Raw genomic sequence first — 20190 nt, forward strand, 5'->3', positions numbered from 1 at the left:
ATTATACTAGCAGACTGAATGAAGGTCAAGGCTGGCCCTGCAAAATGACAACAGTCAACAATTCTGTCTGTTAGCCAAAGTGTGGGAAACAAGGAACGGCCCTTCTATCTCAGGATACACCATTGTGTAACACACATACACAAACAGTGCATGGGAACTAGTTGGCAGAACGGGTCACTCTGAAGAACAATGCTAACACACTTATCAGTTACTGTGGCAGAACAGGAAATGATAAGTCGCTTTTTTTTCTCAATGACACGTTTGTTTTGAAGACAAATGCAACAACTTTCAGTCGATTTATTACATAAGTCATAGAAAACATTACAATCAAGTTACAAAAATGCATGTACAAATCGAAAGCAGTAAAAATGTGTCGTACAAATTGTGAATATATAAATAGCGTTATGCACACGCTCACAGGCGCCCTCACAAACAGACTCATACTGGATCACAGGAGTGAGTTTTGCCCTCCAGCTGATGGACAATCCTTGACCTCAATGCGATGTACCTGCAAGCAAACATACATTTAAAAATTAGAGGTGAATGATACAACTACTGCTACTAATAAATTGGGTTTAATTGGCACCTTTCAGGACATAAAAGAACACTATACCGATTCTGTACTTGCAGATAGATATTAGACATGGTAGTTAAAGGATCACATTGATTTGTCTTCTGATGTAGGAATGTCACTCATGACTGCAACCGTTAAACTAGAATCCATTGACAGGCAAGTTTGTTTTGCTTTCATAATGTGCAGGAGATATGGACATTGGCTTCACATAACGAGATTGGACATGTTCAATGTGGAGGGGTTTTGTATTACGTACACTCAAGACTCTTCACATACTTTTTTGTCAGTTTGTTTATCTCACGCTCCTCTTCCTCTTTTAGCTTCTCCACAAAGCTGTCCAAAACTGGAATCTCAAACTTGATGTACTGGGCAACCTGGCAAGGGGAAAACATGCACAAACAAACAAACAAACAAACAAACAAACAAACAAACAAACAAACAAACAAACAAACAAACAAACAAACAAACAAACAAACAAGCAAGCAAACAAACAAACAAACAAACAAACAAACAAACAAACAAACAAACAAACAAAAACAAATGCAGATGTGATTGACGTGTAGACGTTCAGCTTTTGAAGTTTAGCACTGCAATATGAGATTTACCATTTAACAATTGTAGAATATGTCAATATTCAGGTGCTCAAAAGTATTCGTCCAAGTGACATAATCGTAAATAAAAGCATTCATCCATTTTTTTATATAGTGTTGAGGATGAGTTAGAGTTGATCAACTGATTTATTAGTCAGATTAGTGTTTGGGCATAATCTGCACTTGCCCTCACCTCAGCCAATCACAGGGCAATTATTTTTCTGAATATTCTTTTCCTGTTTTTTTGAATACATATAACTATGTTTAAATTCCTAAAAAATATAGTAAACCATTTACTCCACCTTATCTTAGTTTTAAAAGTTTGATTGTTGATGATTGTAATATATCACATGTACAAAACCCTCATCACGCGAAATGAATTTCTTGTTCTCATCATGAGGAAGGCAACCATGGAAACATATTTGCGGCTTACATACCTCGGGTCAAAAGTTTATAACGGAGATGAAGCACTGCTTTTGCATCGTATAAAAACTCTACACACCCCTTTTCAAATGCCAACTTTTGTCGCATAATTAATTTCATGCAATTTTAAAGAAAATGCTACAGGGTATATGTGTAGGTTTTTTGTTTTTGTTTTTTGTTTTATCTGTCATTGTAATTTTCTTTGGTAAAATTTTATGTATTAAAAGTACTTGTATTGTGACTACTCAAAAGTTGAATACTTGTACTATTATGGGGCTGAAAAAAAAGTGGTATTGAAAATCTCTCAAAAAAATTTGGGGTTAAGAGGGAGTCCTTGAAAAAATGTATCCCCAGTAAAGGGGATATGACCCGAAAAGAGAAGCACTGCTCATGGAGGTCACAAAATGTGGAGTTTCCTCCCTGGATGTGCTTTGCTGAGCCTTCACTTCCTGCTTGTACATATGTGGGCCTTGCTGTCTTCACTTACTCCTTTCAGTAGGTGAAAAGCAAGAACTGTGCTGAATGTACACAGGATGTGACTTGGGACTTGGAGTGCTGCCGGTGGGGAAACAAAGAGGATTTCTGCTACAAACAGCTGAAAGCTACTTTACTGTTGAATAGTTCAACTGTGCTCTGACATTGAACGCGAGGCGAGAAACACGCATTTCGCTTGAACTAACAGCAGCCAGTTTTATGTATTTATTTAGTCTTTTTATTGCATAACTTGACTGATTTGTTTGTTTTCATCCGACATCAACTTGAGCATTCCACCATCGGGGATCTGGTTTCCCCTCAGTGCAGTCGCAACATGGCCGCCTATTGTCAGACGAGTCCCAAAGCCCTTCCTCAGCGTGCTAAATTTAACCCAACATAATTAGTCCATTGTGTGTCTCATGTCTATGCTCATTTGATAGAGGTCACCCGTGGACAACGAGATGAAAATGAAACAAACTCACATCGTAGGTGACTTCCTCTCCCAGGTCGGCCTCCATGATGAAGATTTTGGAGATCATCTCACAAGGTCCGTGAAGCACACGCGTCACCAGCGGGTATTCACTATCCCTCAGTTGTGTCCGCTCTAAATCCAGCAAAAAATATAATTGTAATCTTCAAGAAATTATGAATCCCTACTCTGTTTTCATGGAATAATTTCTTATGAAAATGATAACCTACCACCAGACTCGTGGACCATATAAAGAACAAATTCCTCTGATTTATTTTCCACCTTAAAAGATACAAATATTTTAAAACATGATCAATGCATAATAATAATAATAATAATAATAATAATAATAATAATAATAATAATAATAATAATAATAATAATAATAATATATTGCTGCATATTCATTTCCAATATAATAATAATAATCATAATCATCATCATCATCATCATCATCATGAATCATGACAATGATAAAATGACGATAAAAATAATAAATCTAAATATAGCACTTTTCAGGACACACAAAGGCACTTTGCAGGTTATGTTTGGTGTCACTATGATGTTGTGACTGAACATTCGCTAACAAGGTTTTCAATAAATAACAGTTGACTACATCAACAAGTTTTTGATATTATATAACTTCATATGCAGTTTTGTTTTGTTTTTTCCCCAGGAATTGTAAGTTGTGGCTCCATTTGGGAAGTTTCTGTTATGAAAGTTAATCTTGGAAATCCTAATTTTGGTCACTTATATGAATTGTCGGTACAAATTTTGACAAAGTGACATGGGGGAAAAAATTTGTAGATATGTTTCTCATTAGGATAAGAAACTTTTTCATCCTAACGAGAAACTTTTCTCGAAATTGTCTCAAATTTTTCTGGTCCTAAGGAGAAACTTTCTCATTATAATGAGAAACTTGAGAAATTTTCTCAGAATTTTCTCCAAATTTTCTCATCTTAACAAGAATTTTTTTTTAATTGCTCTGTACATTAGTGGTTTTTGAAGTGTAAATTTATTTTTAGGTGATAACAGTTATGTATATATTGAGCTAAAGCTGAGATCGCAATTCAAAATATTTATAAAATAAATATTAAATATGTATACAATATTTACAAAATGTTTGTGTATTTGCTGTATGTCATACAATTATTCATTCAGTCATTGGTTGTATATTGTAAAGAAAAAAAGTCATTATTTACAGTTGGTATACCGGTAAGTCGAGAGTGGGCAAACTCCTGTCGGTTTTACAGGTTTCCCTCCGTCCAACACAGCTGATTCCAATTACAGGACCGTTATCAGGCTTATGCAGAGCTAGATGATGAGCTGATCATATAAATCAGCCCTGTTGAAGAAAGGAAACATGCAAAACCTGCAGGACACCGGCCCTCGAGGACTGAGTTTGCCTAGTAATGTAACAAATATTATTACATGTACAGTTGCCTTACCCGGAACTTTTGTAGCAGCATGTTGAGAACCTGTACCGTCGTCATGGCACTGTTTACCCGCACGTTCGTGACTGAACCAAAGGCCGGCGTGAACACGGATGTCTGTGAGGAGGATGACACAAATGCAAATCCATTACAGAAACATGTGGAAAATCTATGATCATTTGGAACTTTTTATGTTCAGTTCGCATCATTTTCCCACGTAGAAGCTTTGAACATTTTGTACAGGAAGTCCAAAGCAGCTGCACAATGTTGGACGACAAACACACACGACAGTCAAAGAGGAACTGATAAAGTGCTCCTAATAGGGCTCATTAGTGAAATCCGCACATGGCCAACCTATTGTAAAATGTGAACAGTGCAAGTTCATGAACATCCTTCCAGGAAAGACCCTCCCCTCTGCATCTGCACCTGTGTGTGTGGACATGTTACCGCATGTGTGTGTGTGTTTGTACCTTGTGGTTGTAGAAGTGTCCGTTGATGGAGAACCTGTGTGTGCGTAAACGCTGCAGGTCTCTGGCGGTGTTTGTCCTTGACCTCCTCTGGACGTGCATGAAGGAAGCGTCGCTTCTGGTCCTCAGCAGCTGTGGAGACTCCTCGTCCTCCTGCACGCCCTCCACGCCTACCAATAAATTAGCAAAATAAATTACTTGTACTTTTCGAATGGCCAGACAAGCCCTCCATCCATCTGTTGATGTTCTCCAGGTACATTCCAAACACATTCACAAAGGCTTGAATTTTCACAATTTTAAGGCCTCATTTTAGGTCCTGTTTTAATTATTCACATTTGTAAACAAGACTTTTCTATGCAGTCTTTAAAGATTCTACATATAAAACCACACGGCTAAACTTGTTGCCATTCAATCCAGTAATCTGGATTGCAGTGTCCCGGAAGTCTCGAGGGGATCAAATTGAACTCTGAAGAATAACAAACGTACGGAAGCGTAGAGCTGCCAATGTAAATTGCACATATTGAAGCAGGACCACATCAAAGCCGTTAATCAGTTTTCGTCTCTTTACACGTGATCTGAATTGATCGGCTTCTCATGATCAGATTACTTCAGCACGTGAGTTGTGGAATTATGCTGAGTGAAGTGGGGATGCAATCTGTTCCTCAACGTGTAATCTGTAATCAGCAGGTGTGTGCGTGCAGGATTAAAGGGCACGTGTGGTACTCACCTGCTGGTCCGTTTTCTCTGCTCAGTGAATTATTGTTCGACTCTGTTGATCGTGGCTTTGCAATTATAGACAGGTTGTTCCTGTAGAAGCAAACATCAAACTGGCATTATTTTCAATAATACAAATTGATGTCCAAGTAGATTCAACAATTTAGGGGAAGTACTGTATTTCCATGTCTTATATACAGTTTCAAACTTGATGCTTGATGTCAGATGATAATCTTTTTTTGTTTCCTTTTTTAAAAATATTTTTTTTCCTTTTTAATTTTTTTTTGTCATTAAAAAAATTCTGAAAAACAAACAAACAAAAAAATCAGGAAAAATGGGGGAAATTATTCAGAAAAAAACTCTGAAAATTAATAGACAGAAAAAAAAATCTTCTATATATATTTTTTCTTTTTTTCTGAGTATATTTGTTTACTATTTTTTTTATAATTGCTGTTCTGCATTATATAATAGTTTTTTCTGTTTTTTGAAGATATATATTTTAAATATTCAAGACAAAAAATATTCAGAAAAACAATTATTCAATAAAACAGATTTAAAATAAAATAAAATAATAATAACTAAAAAAAAAAAAAAAAAAAAAAAAAGCACCGGAAAAAAATAATCAGAAAAAAATGAGATTTTTTCCCAAGTGAATGCAACTTCCGTATAATAATGAATGACATCTGAAATAATCTCAGTTGTACGATTTGTCTTTATTATTGAAAGACCTTATCATATTTCCTTTTTTCCAAGTTTATGTCCAGCAATTTTTTAAAATATAACCCTGGATTACTAGCACCTCAATTGTATTCTTAATTGTGCAAACTAATATTACAGATATGTAATAAATATTTTCAAATAATTAGTATTTACACACATTACAATCCAAAACTACTTCAACACACTTGGAAGCTAAATGTATAAATGTAAGACTTTTCTAAATACAACAATTCATTAATAATAGGTAAGAATCTTTGCCTAACCAGTCCAGGTTGCACCCCATTCTGACCTCATAACGTGAGGTTTATGCGAGAGAAATATAGTCACCTCATTTTGTAGATGAGTTGATCACAAAAGTAGGCCATGTGCTAGTAAGTGTTTGCTGGGTGACACAATGCGGGGCAGGAAAGTGCAGTGTAGTTGGACTCAAGTGCAGATGAATGCGCACGTGTCGTTTGTATGTTCATCGTGTGTGTGTGTGTGTGTGTGTGTGTGGGGGGGGGGGGGGGGTGTACTAGTCGTACCGGTTGGGACGCAGTCTTTCGTTGTCGTCGTACATTTGAAGTCTGATTGGTCGATGCAGCCCCCAGTGGATGTTCAGCAAACCCTCCAGGATGAGCCCCTCCTCCTCCTATACAAACACACACACATCGCTCAGAGAGGAAATCCTGCCACAAAGGCTGAACAGCAGGTGTACGTGCAGGGTGAAGCTTCTCATTTAGGAGAAATGGCTTCAGGAGCGCCCCGCCCTTTTAGTAGAGTGATGTCATGTCTGTGAAGTGGGCCTGCTTTGGGTCACGGACTGTCACACTTTATCACAAAACATTTTATTTAACCAATTTGAACACAACCTTTGCAAAAGAAAGACTTTGTTGCTAGACGTTCAAGGCTCGTCATGACTGTTTTTAATGGTAGGTACAAGAACAACCAAATGGCTTTAATGGTTTTTCCTATAAGTGAACACTATCGAGTTAAACGGAAATTGGAGAGAAAACTTCAAGTGTCATATTGGTCATTTTCGCTAATAGTTAGTAAACTACTTTGTGGTTCATGGACAATGACGCAAGATGTTGGGAATTACAGAAGTACGGTAGCCCAGAAGCATCAATAAAATGACACAAACTGAAAACTATACCCTTAAAATGTTAAAATACCTCATTTTTGGCACAAGGGGTCTCACTTCCTGCACTTCCTGCACACTTCAGGGGAGTCAGCACCCAAATGTTCTTTTCAATAATATGTTACATATGCCCCACTAGTCTAAACACAGCATTCTGATTAATATTGCATTTGTGGAATATGCGTTAAGCAACAAAATCCAGCCGTTTTTGTCCATCTCAAGGGGCGGCCATTTTGCCACTTGCTGTTGACTGAAAAAGACATCACGGTTGCGCTAGGCTCAGGTCACAGCCAATCATTTCAGCTTCAGAAAAAAAGGTGAGCTGTGATTGGTCGTTGCCTGAGCCTGCGTAACTGTGATGTCATTTTCAGTCGACCGCAAGTGACAAAATGGCCGCTCCCTGAGTTGGACAAAAACGAGTGGATTTTGTCGTGTAGCTCATATTCCACAAACACGTTATTAATCAGAATTCCATTTTTGGACGAGTGAGGTCACATATAACATATTATGGTAAAAAAATAAAGAAATAACAAAAAAATGGGTTGACTTCCTCTTTAAAATTGAATATGCAGTGTCATTTTGTTTTGTAAATAAATATTGTTTTACCAAATGTAGATAAGTTTCAGACTAAGTAAAAAGTAAAAATGTTTCACAACAATACCAGTTTTGTAATTTGCTTCAATATTGTGTACCACTATTGACGAGTTTTCAACAATCTTATGAAATCTTATCTGTCAATAAGAATACAATCATTGGAGAAAAAAATAATTTGGTTTATTTGTAGTACATTTTTACATGTTTTTGTGTATAAAAATCGTTTTACATATCTGCAGTTATGCAACTACATTTTTGGTGTTTACAAGCTGTTAAAGTGCATGACAAATCAGGAGCGTGTGTGTCCTTGTAATGAGTGAGTTGGTCCACAGACTCAATGTGCAGAGTTGTTTTTTTTAATGTCTAGAGAAGCAGCTGAGCATGTTTTATTTTATTTTCTCAGTTTTTCATGGCCAGCGGGAAGGCCAAATTTCTCCCACGGTTTCACTGTTTCTGCAACATAAACACTGCACGAGGCCAAGCCTGCAAACACACTGTTCCAAGGTTTCCGCAACAGGCATGAACACACCCTCTACTCTCTCTCATGCACACGCGCACTCACACCCACACACACATTAAGGTCAGCAGAGTTATATTTAGCAGTCACGCCTAATCACCGTGGTGCAGGCTGCCTCTATAAAGCTGCGATCCAAACGCCACCAGTCAGACATTTGACTGAGGCCACCTCACTTCATCACAACTACAAGCGCATCAACAAAGGTGAGCAAACTTCTTCTTCTTCTTGCTTCATACACGAATAGTAATGCAGGGATGTTGGACTCAAAAGATATAACGCCAAATTTGCAATTTACTCACAATTGTAGTACTTAGTATGTGCATGCTATGACATCTTCTGCTTTATGAATAGCAAAATGTGGATAAACAACTTTATTCTGCCGTCTGTGATCAAATGTAACATTTATCTGTTCTGATGGCCACTATATGTATGGTATTTTTAAAATATTTTTTAAATTAACAAAATAATAATTATGTGTTTGTTTGTTTTTTTATAATTATATACCAGAAGAAAAAAATTATATATAGCTATTAAACAACATATTTAACATGTATTTTTTTTTTTTTTTTTTTTTTTATAGAATTAACTTGGCCCTGTTTTTACAATTTTAACAGCAACTCAACAGAGAGACGAACATACAATATTCAGATTTGATTTTTGCTGTTTCAGACATGAAACACAGCTTGCTGCAATCCCTGCCTCTCTTGCCCACTATCATGGAGACGCTGGAGGACTCTCCTCTGCATCCCGCCGCCTGCCAAGCCACCCAAACCTCCCAGTCCCTGGACGACTACATGAGCAGCATCCAGGCCCTCGCTCGTCCCGAGGGGGCCCCGGGCCCGGGCCCCTTCAGGCTTCAGAGATCCCCCAGGCTGAGGCAGTTGTCCAAGGCTCAGATGAAACACTCTGTATCGGCCTCGCTTCCACGCGGCTCGCCGCACGCCCACAGGACTTGTCGACCGTCTTGCACGGGTGCGAGCGGCACAGAGGATTGTTTTCTCAGGAGGCAACAAGACAGTCGGGGTAAGGACCCCGTGGACTGGCTCTTTGCTCAAATGAGGACTTGAGGGTGCGCTTTAGGGGTCATATATTTATTTGAGGTCAGAATTGTGATATTTGAGAATGATGCACAAGGAACGAATGGTTATTTATTTTCATGCAATGTGACGGCACGCTCTCTTGTTTACACTTCTCATGTTTCTATTAAAATGTTCAATTCATATTGTGTATGAAGATGTTTTAACCTTCATAAACATTTGCAGGTAGCTTTAGACGAGATATGGGGGACACCCTTCACTGGTCACCAGTCATTCATGATGATGCACATGTTGACAAACCATTCACACTCAGAAATCACACTGGACAAAACGGAGAGAACATGGAAGAAATCCAGAAAAAAAAAAGGTCTGGTCTGGCAATTGTATGCAAGAAATATAATGATGATATTATTTTTTTTAAAAGGCACATCCAAGGAAAGTATTGCTCAAAAAGAAACTCAATTTCAACCACATCTATTGTGATGTCTTTTTTTTCCTTTTTTTTCTTTTAATTTCTAGGATGTATTTTGCCTCTCTCCCAAAAAATCTGCTGTGATAGTTAACTTCCGGGAGACACTACTTACTTATATACAGTACAGTATTCACATTTTAACATGGAGACAAGAAAAAAAAAAAAAAAAAAAAACATTTAAAAAGAAATGTGCAGCGCAACACTACCACCTAATGGTAAAAGGTGGTGCAACAACTCTTGCGTCTTAAATTAAAATAACATGATAAACACTAGAGGGCGCTATTACACCGATTGGTGGAAAAGTGTGTTACAATATTGTACTTCATTCCAACCTTTCGTGCACATTTTATTCAGAAGTAAAACAGGAAATGTATGCCTAACTACAGTATGGTGGCCCCTACTGTTTCATTTGCGAATTTTATTACTTACACAATGCAATTCAAATACCTAATATAAACATTATTGACTGATTTTTCCTTTAATAATCAATGCCATAACTGAGGGTTGATCACCCATTCAAGTAATTACCAGTCCGCGATTAACTTTTTTTTTTTTTTTCTTTTAAAATTACACTAGACATTTGGCTGCAATTGTATGTGTTGTATAAGTAATTATTTTCGTTATGGCTTTAGCTCACCCACAATCTTATTGTTGAAAAGTGATATAGAATATGAATGAACATTAAATGTTGCACAAACATTTACATATACACTATTATTTTTTTAGGAGAATCGCGGAAATTATATACACATAATCATGTGCAACATTTACTTATTTTTTTTTAGTGAAGCAGAAAATTGATTGTTTTTTGCAGTAATAAAAATTATTACCAAAACATACAATCAATCAATTAAAAAAATACAGTAAATTGATCTTGAGCAAGGTTTATCTTCAGTCATTATAACCTCCTCTTCCTCCTCCTAATCATCCCCATTCAGGTTACTGTTCCATACTTACCCTGTAAACATGTCAGGGCATATTCTCAACGTCGGGGAAAAAAAACACATCAGTGTTCATTTTCCCAAACTTACAAGTCACCGCACCTGCCTCGTTCTACCACAACCTGACTCACACATCACCTGACTACACACACCCAGCGTGATCGTGATGTCATTGCAAAAACAAGATGAATGGATTGTTATTCACATTACAATATTGACCTCTTTTCCCAAAAGGACATTCATCACCATTCAGGGCCTTCATCTGCTTCCCTTGTACAAGAAGTTTGCTCACAGTATAGCTTTGACTCTCTATTGAAAGAAACTATGACGACTACACTTTTCTGATGTTTGTACGATTAGATAAAACTCCAAACAAACTTTTATGGCTTTTCTGATATCCACCAGCCAAAATTATCTTTATGATCTGTGTTTGTGCTCGTTAGGTTGTATTTAGTTTTGTTTCATGTTGTCTTGTTTTCCACATTCATACTCGTTAGGTGTTCATTTCCACCTGTTCTCGACTTATGTCTACAAATCAGCTCCTTCAGCCACTCGAGTCTTGTCAGTTTGCTCGTATTTGGTCATTCCACATGTATAGATTGCCTATTTTGAAAATAAAATCTCGTCTTTGCCTTGGAACAACTTGGCACTTTATGTGTGTATGAGGAAGTCACTACAGTACTTTATTGGTCTTTGCCTCCATGTTTCCCTACGCTTGGTTCCACTTTTTGCCATCATCGTCAAAAGCACCTCACACTTTATCTGTATGAGGAAGTCACTGCGGTACTTTATCGGTCAATTGTATCGTTTTTGGTGTTTGGTTAAACAAGATTTCTCGCAGCCAATCAGCAAAGAACACATACTGGTTAATCATTTCTATGAATCTAATTTGGTCACTGACTGTGCCTGACATCCGTGCAGTGTGAGTTCTGTTTCCACTCAAGTGATGGTGTGAATATGAGTTTGAATATTATGTTTTTGTTTTTTCAATAAACTAGTTCCTTGTTTATCGGAGGGCCTCCACCATCCACAAAATGCCAAGCACATTTAAAGCTTCATGCATGTCAAAATACACGCAGGCTACAATCCTCATGGATTATAGTACTGTAGTATCTGTGCCTATCAGTGACTGAATGCGCTTGATGATTATTATTTTTTTCTTCTATTAGCCACTCTGCTTGCTGAGTGACTCAGCGTCAGTTATAACCGGCACGTTGTGTGTGAATATGTGCTAAGTGTTTATTTTGTCACCTTTGTTTAATAAAGTGAAAGTGTAGCGTCAGCTGTCTTTTATTGTCCACAGGTAAATAGTTTACAATTTGATTAAACTAGTTGTGGTAGGCAACGTAGCCATTAGCTAACAATGTTTACCATAAAAATGTAGTTGTGTATCTTCAGGCACATTGTACTTGAGCTTCTTTTGTCAAGTGTGAAATGATCCCAAACTTTGGACACTCTTTTATGTTTCTCTACAGTAACATTGATTTAAGTAAGTAAAGAAAGAAAGAAAGAAAGAAAGAAAGAAAGAAAGAAAGAAAGAAAGAAAAATCCTGCAAATAATCGGCTATATAATTGACTTATGGAGGTATATTTTTACGGATGATTTTAGTTGAACTCCAAATTGTGCAACTTCTTCGGCAACAAACTTGCAGAAGATACTTTCAACAGTTGCACCACTACAATATACACAATATATGTACAGCATACAGTCTATGTAATTTCACTTATGGCGAACATGTGTAGGTCGCCTTCAGATGGAATGTGAGGGACTTTCCCAGAATGAGACAAAGTCCTGAGTCTGGCTGGTGGGGGACAAATATGAGGGACACATCATGACCACGGTTGGCTGCCCACACCCACACGCACGCGCGCACACTCACGCACTCACACATGCACACGCGCGCACACCCACACATATGCAGTCGACCACTCAGCAACCTGCTGGTGCACACAAGGGGAAACTCCTGGCCGTAAATGCCACAGAACAATTATCAAACAAATAACCGCACTCTTGCAAACTTTTTTTTTACACACATAACAGCGAAAGGTTAAGTTGGCGAGTGGTTTGTTTGTGTGTATGACTACATATCTGAGAGGCCCACTTTCTTATTCCATATTAAATGGAGGGAAATGGGGATTTTTGGTGCTCGGCAAACAGGGGCCCATACCGGACACTTGGCAGCCTGCTTTAATCCTATTTGTTTGCCAGCAAGCACTGGTTGAACTGGTTTCATTTTTGCTATGAGTTTACGGACCGCTGCTTTTTCTCATGCAGCCAAGAATAAACAAACGGTATCGTCAAAACGTCTTTCCTGCTTACTGTAATAGGTGATTCTTACCTCACGAGCCCTCAGCTGGAAGTTCTTGCCTTCATGGTAGCAGTTGTAGGTGCGGAGCAGCAACATGATGTCAGACCTGACAAAAGAACAAGAGCTTGCGTTTACGCTATTCAGCGCAATCACGATTGTGCAGGTAAAATGCACTCACTTGGGTATTTGTTTGTCTGCACTGAGCTTCACGTAAGTTTGATGCTCTCCCATTCTGACTGGAGTCCAGCTGTGGACAAAAAAAAGATTAGCATTAGCGTTAGCATCACTTCTGTATTTTTTCATCCTCGTTGGTCACTATGCAAATAGTTTTAAAGAACTGCGTTCCAGATCATATTAGAATGATTTATCAACTTGTAAAACTGACTTGCCACAATATTAGTTACAACGCCACATTTATTTCTGGAAGACATTTCAAAACAACACAGTTCACCAAAAATCTGTACAATTCATTTAAAACACATGAGCTTTAAATCGTACAGAAGATAAATAACACAACAAAATAGAAATCAAACACACTAAATAACCATAATAATTAGACAAATCTGCATGTAAATCTGCATTATTATTTGCAGTAACTATATGAGGCTAAAATATTAGACAGCTCTTTATAGAATCATTTGCATTCTACCACTAAAATAATAAACATACTGCACTAGAATGTATATCGACATTTTTTTTTTTTTTTTTCAGAAATTCCAGTATCATTGCCATCTATTAATTTGATTATTTTTCTGTTTGGGAAAAAATGTTTTTGACATTATAAAAAACTTTGAAAGAAGGATGCTTTTCTTTGAACAGTAACAATATATGTATATAACAATAACAGTAAAGTAAAACAACAATAAAGTAACAATATAATGTATATGAAACACTAATAAGCGACAGTGTAAAGAGTTCATAATTATAAAATGATGTAGATGATTAGTAAGTCTGTAACTGAGTGTTCTATTGCGTTGTATGACGACACATTCTTAAACACTGCACAAACTCTTTGCCGTTAACCTTGAAATATTGCAAGTCAATATCGCGGATCCTGCAGTTGCTCTGCGTCAGCCTTTGCCAAAAGTTTTAAGCTGCACACCTCCTCTAACATCCCATTAGTTGGCACAACCGCTCTCTTATATAGGAACTCTATAAAACGCTGCTTATATTCATCCTTTTTATTTTCCCTTAGGGGAAAACAACCTGAAAATCTGGATGATAGACGGACGGACGGATGGACGGACGGCTGAACAGATAGATAGATAGATAGATAGATAGATAGATAGATAGATAGATAGATAGATAGATAGATAGATAGATAGATAGATAGATAGATAGATAGATAGATAGATAGATAGATAGATAGATAGATAGATAGATAGATAGATAGATAGATAGGTAATGTATGTAAAGTGTTGCTTCTAGCTGTGACAAGAGTGAAAACAGGAGAGAGGCACTTAGGATAAATCACATGGCGTTGTTGACACAGAGCCAGCAGACTGAATGTGAGGCAACAGACTGTAACCATTACTGGCAAAGCCTAAAACTTGACCTGTGTCATAACCAGGTGACGCTTGCACACCCTTCTCTATACTTTCTCTTGTTGGAGGTGGATGATCAGTTTAAATATCATCACAATTACTGGAAATAGAAAGTGAACATACTCCTGATGATGCAATCCAAGTGCGAATTATTAACCCGTATCAATCAATTGTAGAGTTTCACAATAGACTCCAAATGTGCCATAGATGTGAAGCTCGTCTTCAGCATTCTTCAGATATCAGTTGAGTTTAAGTCTGGGTTTATTCTATCCCTGACAACATTTAATACTTAACATCGTCATGCTGAATGGTGGAATTCCTCTTGAGCGTCATCTTTTTGGCGGACATGTGGAAACCAAAAAGTGGCCCCATTTCCAGTTGGAAAAAAACAACCACAAAACATGACTCTTCACCATGAGTTTTGTGTTCTTCTGGTGATGCACAGTGTGGTTTTTGCATTGAAACATCCTTTCGGAAGACATTTTTTTTCCTTATTTTTTTAGACACCATCTTTAATTGTACTGTAGAATTGGTAGGAAACAGGTCACATGATAGTGAGTGTTGCCTTATATGGAGCAAAAAATGTAAGTTGGACTTTCTCCATCTTGTGTTAGAATGGGAAAACTGTCCTTGAAGGTGTCGGGTTAGCAGAGTAATGGTGTCCAGGTTCTCAACAGCATCCATAGAAGGAAAGTGCTTTAGGGAATTTCCGGGTGTGGAAAGCACAGCTCTTGAATGTGCGGGGGAGGAGTGCGAGTGTATAAAAGAGCCGGCGTGCGCTTCAAGAGATCAGTGTCAAGGCTCAGTCATCGTCAAACATGAAGCTCAACCCTCAGTCAGTGTGCAAGCTCATCTTGGTCGCTGCTTGCTGTGTGCTGAATACAGGTGAGAACATCCCCTGCTCGTGTTTGTTTACTGTCTCCACTCTTGCAGATTTGTTTGTCTCGACACCAAGTGACCCCGCCGCTTAATCCTGTTACTTGCGTTTGTTCAGACAGCTCGTTTGTTCCGGGAAGATGTTTGTGTCCCGAGACACAAGCCGGCGTGCGAGGTAAACTGCGGGAGCTCACCGTGTACCCAAAGAACCCCAACTGTGATAAAATCACTCTTATGTGAGTTGCGCATGCGGCATGCACACATGCACGTGCATATTCAAGTGACTGAACATTGCACGTGTGTGTTTTACAGAGTGACGCTGAAGAGCAGCAATGAGCCTGTGTGTCTGAGTCCAGATGCTCCAATGGGGAAACAGCTGATTCGATGCTGGAATAGGTAAGATGGAGTTTTTGTTTTGATATAAAGTACATTTGTATTTGTCGAGTTGCTGGAAATTACATTAGAAAGGTAACGAAAGATTGTAAAATTTTCCCAGTTGATTATTTTTATTTTTTCAAATGTTTTTTTTTTTGGACAAAAATGTGAAGAACTTTTTTTTTTTTTTTTTTTAAACACTATTTTATGTCAATTTAATGGATTGCTCGGCCACCAAATGTTCCATTGTGTGTTGTATATTGTTCTCTTGTTATTGATTAAGTTTCAAAGATTTTTTTGGAGCGATGTAAATTTGCAGTTACTCAAAATTGTTTTCATAAGATCATAAATATAAATACATAAAAAAAAAGTGATTTTCAAAAATGTAAAACAACTTTTATTTTCATTTTTTTTACATATATTTTTATTTTTATTGTAACAAATTTTACTTATTTTTATTTACTTATTTAATTTTACACTTGTTTTCATTTCCGTCTGAAACCATGGATTCCCAAATTGTGGGGGTGTGCAACATTGAAGTGTAACTCAGCTAAAAGTCATTCAACAATTAAAAAAAACTTAATTTCATTCCAAATTTGTGCATATGAATAATAAATGTCTTCCTCCACACATTATGCACATATAGTTCATGTTGCAGAAAACAGCCTTTGTGATGCTTTTGTACACTTCTGCTCACCCAACCCCCATGTAATCCTTCAATTTAGGTTAAAAATGGACGTTGACCTCAAAACATAATAGCACTGTGCATTACTCATATAGCATGAGGTCATAGGTCACAGACATTGAATGTTATTTTGTTTGCCAAACCTGCCAATGCAGCAGAAATACACTACATGCCTACTTTGATTGTCAACTTTTAAGACTATACATAAACACAAAATTAAATGTGAAAATGTTGGTTTGTTTTCTAGAGCGAAGTCTCTAGGTCGCAACGTGAAGTTGTGTCTGAGGAGGAGGAGGAGGAGAGGTCAGCGCCAGCGTTCACGACACCGGGGGAGAGCCTCAAATAAACGCCTCTAATGGAAACAGCATGCAACTAGCTACTGTACAAGAGCGGAGTGTGTGTACTGTACATTGCATTACATTGCAATACAAACTGATATCAGGGCGCTTCAACAACAGCAGAACACTGTGTCATTTTTCCATCAAGTGTCAGAACAGCTCAGATTCTGTCAGATTCTGTTCTGCTTGAAATGAGATTGTCTTTTACACGTTAGCAGTACGAGACTTTATTTATCTGTGCAGATATCATGTTCACTAAAAAGCCCTGGAGGCTAATTGTTAATTAACATCTACAGCTTTAAACAGTCAATATTGTTTTATGTGTTATTTATTTTTTATATCAACATTTTAGATGTTGTTTTGTAAATAAACCACTTAAACGGTGTGCAGTGTGTCATTTATGATCAAAGAGAGGATGGCATGGGAGCATTTCTTCCACAGCAGGATGTGAGATGTCACATGACCTTGGCTTTAGTTAATAAACCACAGGATGTGAGTCAGTCAAAGGAAGACTTCTCGGCCCAAACATCAAAAACTGGCATAGATTCCATTGACAGAAAGCTTTCCGTGGGCATATCTCATTATGTCCCCGCCCCCTCACTTTTATACATACATGTGACAAGATAAGGAACAATGAAAGTGAGTTGTTTATGGTGTCTATTAAATCACCCACTCACATTTTTGTATGGGCACACAGTTAATCCCTTAGCATACAAGAATCGATGCTCGTGTCATAACCTGCCTGGTTTTCCATCACACTGATCTCTGTGATTGTTGCGAAATGACTGCAGACAGGGCTTGGTGGTAAATGGAAAGCAAAAGTGGGCTGCTTTTGTCATAACCGGGTCGGTATTTTAGGGGACTTTTAATATTTGAATAATGACACTAGTCATTCTGTGATACACTTTTTTTTCTTCCTCCATACAATGGAAACTCCAAAAACAAAACCCGCGATTAAAAAAAATAAAAATGTGTTGTGCCATTGTGTGGTGGTTGTGTTTTGGGGGACATTCCTTTATTAATTATCAAAACTTGGGAGTTCAAACCATCATATGTGATGTCTCTCTCAATGTTTTGCTTATTCTTATGCTTTTTGTGTGCATTATTATTATTACTATTATTAGTATTTTTTTGCACCACAGAAGGTTATCAAATATGACGACAAAAAAGGACAAGTGTGATGACAACCGTACAATCAGAAAAGTTCCATTCAACATGAACAGAAAAGTGTATGATATTTGGCTAAATGGTGCGAAGGTAATTTTGGAATTTGCAGTCTTCATTTCACTTAGTGGAAAAGAAGTCGCTTTACATACAAAAAATGGCAACGTGAAAAGCAAAAAAGAAAAAAAAATATCTATATATATATTTGTGGTTTAACATTCATGAATATTTGCATATTTTATTTTATTTTTTAACTTATTCTTCGTTGTTTACTGGACTTCTCGCTATATCACTGCTTTTGTGCTCAGGCCAAAACAATGAAAGTATTGCTTATATTAGTACTTTGGTGCCATCTGCCGGAATTTCTGTGTTTTTGTTAGGTTTAAATTGATTGATAGTGTTTCTTCTCATTTTGTTGGCATGCTGTTCTTTTTTGTTTGTGCTGACGCATGTCAGAATGTGAGTTTAACTGTTTTACTGTTTGTGTAAAATGTTAGTGTTGCATTAGTAAGCTAGCTAATACTATTGATGGCTCTCGTGATTCGTTTGTGCTAAATAATAATAATTTAAAAAACTGAATACATTTTAATTTACGTAACAAGGGTTCATTATTGTGTACATGAGGCATAGCATCAAGACCCTCGCCGTTTTAAGTGCTCTGTCGCCCACTTGTGGCATCTACATGCAATTACAAACTCCTTATGTTGAGACTTGGGTGGCACTGATTATTGTCTGACTTTCGCTATTTGTGGCACTGCTGAGCTTTTATTCACCACATAAGAGAGGGTCACTGTTCTTTATGAAACACAAAAGGTCTCAAGATTGTCTCTTGCACCTGACGGGGTAAAAGCAATTAAGACAATCAATTATCGAAATCCCCAAGAGAGTAAATGATGAAGTGACATCTGTCATGTTCCCCAACTCCGGCTCATTCAAAAGTTCTTAGCGGTTGATGGTACAATGCTGCCACCCAATGTTTATTGACAGGAGTATGAAAAGTGCCTCAAGTTGCGATTCATTTCCATGCCATATGGATCACGTGGATCATCATTCACTTGTAATGTCACATGTGACACCAGAAAACTGGGTCATTGTTTTATACTTCATTACTGCTGCTTGTTGGGCTTTTGAAATTTAATTGAGCCCATCCAGAATATTAAATTCCTTAAAAAAAAAATAATGTTCATCAATTTTATTTTTTATTTTATGTGAATGTTATGCATCCAAGTTTGATTGTTTAATGTGTCTTATCAAGTGACATGAACTACGTCAACAAAATACATGTGTTTTTGACATAGTTGGCCAATAAGACTACAAAAGTATCTTAATAAATCATATTGCCATACAACAAAACATACAGAAATGCTTGGTTATACAATATATGGCTATTATGTAGTGAGGCTACCATACATTAGCTTGTACTCAGCTAAAACCAGTCAATTAAAAAAAAATAATAAATGTCAATACAAAACTAGCTTTTGGTGCAAATTTATCAAACAACGAATGAAGAAATATTCTAATTGTGGTCCAAAACCTCCTAAAATACAAATTCTGCATAATCTAATTACTTCATAGAAACTGTGGAAATAAGGTTAATAACATTTCTTCCAAATCTGTCCATAAAAGGGTGGTCAGTCTGTCCCTCATGCATATTTACACATTTAAATGCATTCCTAGTCTGTCACTATTATTATGAATAATTTAGGTAACATTCACAATAGCGGAGAAAGGTTGGAATTGAGAAAAGGTGCATGGCTTGTCTTATCTCTCCTTTCTTTCTGCTCCATATGTGGACAAAGAAGCATCGCGAGAGGTGCACCCAATTATCGCACCTACACCGGCAACAGAACCCAAACATCATCACATCCATCCATCATCCATCCATATGCATAAAAATACGCACAAACATTAACATGTTGATGTCCTCAACTATTTAAATAAGAATTGTGAGTAAAAAACCAACCACCTCCTGTCACCAACTAGGCCAGTTCTTAAATTAAATTCTGTCATTCACAGTTGAATTTAAGATTATAGGCTACAGGTTAATTTGTTGTAAACTCCAAAAGCTTCTTACCATAGCAGTTGAGGTCTCCGTGTTCCTTCGTGTTGCTGCTGCTTATCTCTGAGCAGCCTTCTTTCTATCGGAAAGCCGCACAAACAAACTGACACCAAGATGGGCCAATAGGCGACCGCGATTTAAAATCTGACCAATCGGTGTTGGGCATAGGCGGGCCTTGTTGTATTAGCTTTGCATTCCGCTCTTCAGCATAATCAAGGTCCTGCAGTTTATCCAACCACATTTGTTGTTTTTCAGGGAAATAATTTAAATTTATAGATTAAGTTCACTCACTGGC

The 20190-nt window shown here is 37.3% G+C and overlaps 3 protein-coding genes across 3 annotated transcripts; 2 read left to right on the forward strand and 1 right to left on the reverse strand.

Annotated features, from left to right (window-relative positions):
* Positions 1-283: 283 nt before the first annotated feature.
* On the reverse strand, positions 284-20043 carry rassf4a (Ras association domain family member 4a). The gene is made up of 11 exons (XM_077495165.1): positions 19911-20043; positions 13033-13101; positions 12885-12960; positions 6389-6495; positions 5158-5237; positions 4434-4600; positions 3979-4080; positions 2761-2812; positions 2544-2665; positions 851-948; positions 284-508 (listed from the first exon to the last, which is right to left on the reverse strand). Exons 2-11 carry the CDS (start codon positions 13083-13085, stop codon positions 439-441), a joined length of 927 nt encoding a protein of 308 aa, XP_077351291.1. The 5' UTR covers positions 13086-13101; positions 19911-20043; the 3' UTR covers positions 284-438.
* LOC144001126 (uncharacterized) lies at positions 8192-9315 on the forward strand. Its single transcript, XM_077495166.1, has 2 exons — positions 8192-8298; positions 8765-9315. Exon 2 carries the CDS (start codon positions 8767-8769, stop codon positions 9160-9162), a length of 396 nt encoding a protein of 131 aa, XP_077351292.1. The 5' UTR covers positions 8192-8298; positions 8765-8766; the 3' UTR covers positions 9163-9315.
* On the forward strand, positions 12921-17057 carry LOC144001127 (C-X-C motif chemokine 11-like). Its single transcript, XM_077495167.1, has 5 exons — positions 12921-13017; positions 14050-15283; positions 15393-15510; positions 15587-15670; positions 16582-17057. The coding sequence occupies exons 2-5, from the start codon at positions 15217-15219 to the stop codon at positions 16688-16690; spliced, it is 378 nt and encodes a 125-aa protein (XP_077351293.1). The 5' UTR covers positions 12921-13017; positions 14050-15216; the 3' UTR covers positions 16691-17057.
* Positions 20044-20190: the final 147 nt, after the last annotated feature.

The sequence above is a fragment of the Festucalex cinctus genome, chromosome 14 (assembly GCF_051991245.1).
Source record: "Festucalex cinctus isolate MCC-2025b chromosome 14, RoL_Fcin_1.0, whole genome shotgun sequence".
Taxonomy (NCBI): Eukaryota; Metazoa; Chordata; class Actinopteri; order Syngnathiformes; family Syngnathidae; genus Festucalex; species Festucalex cinctus.

Coding starts and splice junctions, on each gene's coding strand:
- LOC144001126 (XM_077495166.1), top strand. CDS start 8,767: ATGAAACACAGCTTGCTGCAATCCCTGCCTCTCTTGCCCACTATCATG.
- rassf4a (XM_077495165.1), bottom strand. CDS start 13,085: ATGGGAGAGCATCAAACTTACGTGAAGCTCAGTGCAGACAAACAAATA. Junction 4,601..5,157: donor CAGAGAAAACGGACCAGCAG/GTGAGTACCACA, acceptor ATTTATTGGTAG/GCGTGGAGGGCGTGCAGGAG. Junction 4,081..4,433: donor GACACTTCTACAACCACAAG/GTACAAACACAC, acceptor TCCTCCTCACAG/ACATCCGTGTTCACGCCGGC.
- LOC144001127 (XM_077495167.1), top strand. CDS start 15,217: ATGAAGCTCAACCCTCAGTCAGTGTGCAAGCTCATCTTGGTCGCTGCT. Junction 15,511..15,586: donor TGTGATAAAATCACTCTTAT/GTGAGTTGCGCA, acceptor TGTGTTTTACAG/AGTGACGCTGAAGAGCAGCA. Junction 15,671..16,581: donor CTGATTCGATGCTGGAATAG/GTAAGATGGAGT, acceptor TTTGTTTTCTAG/AGCGAAGTCTCTAGGTCGCA.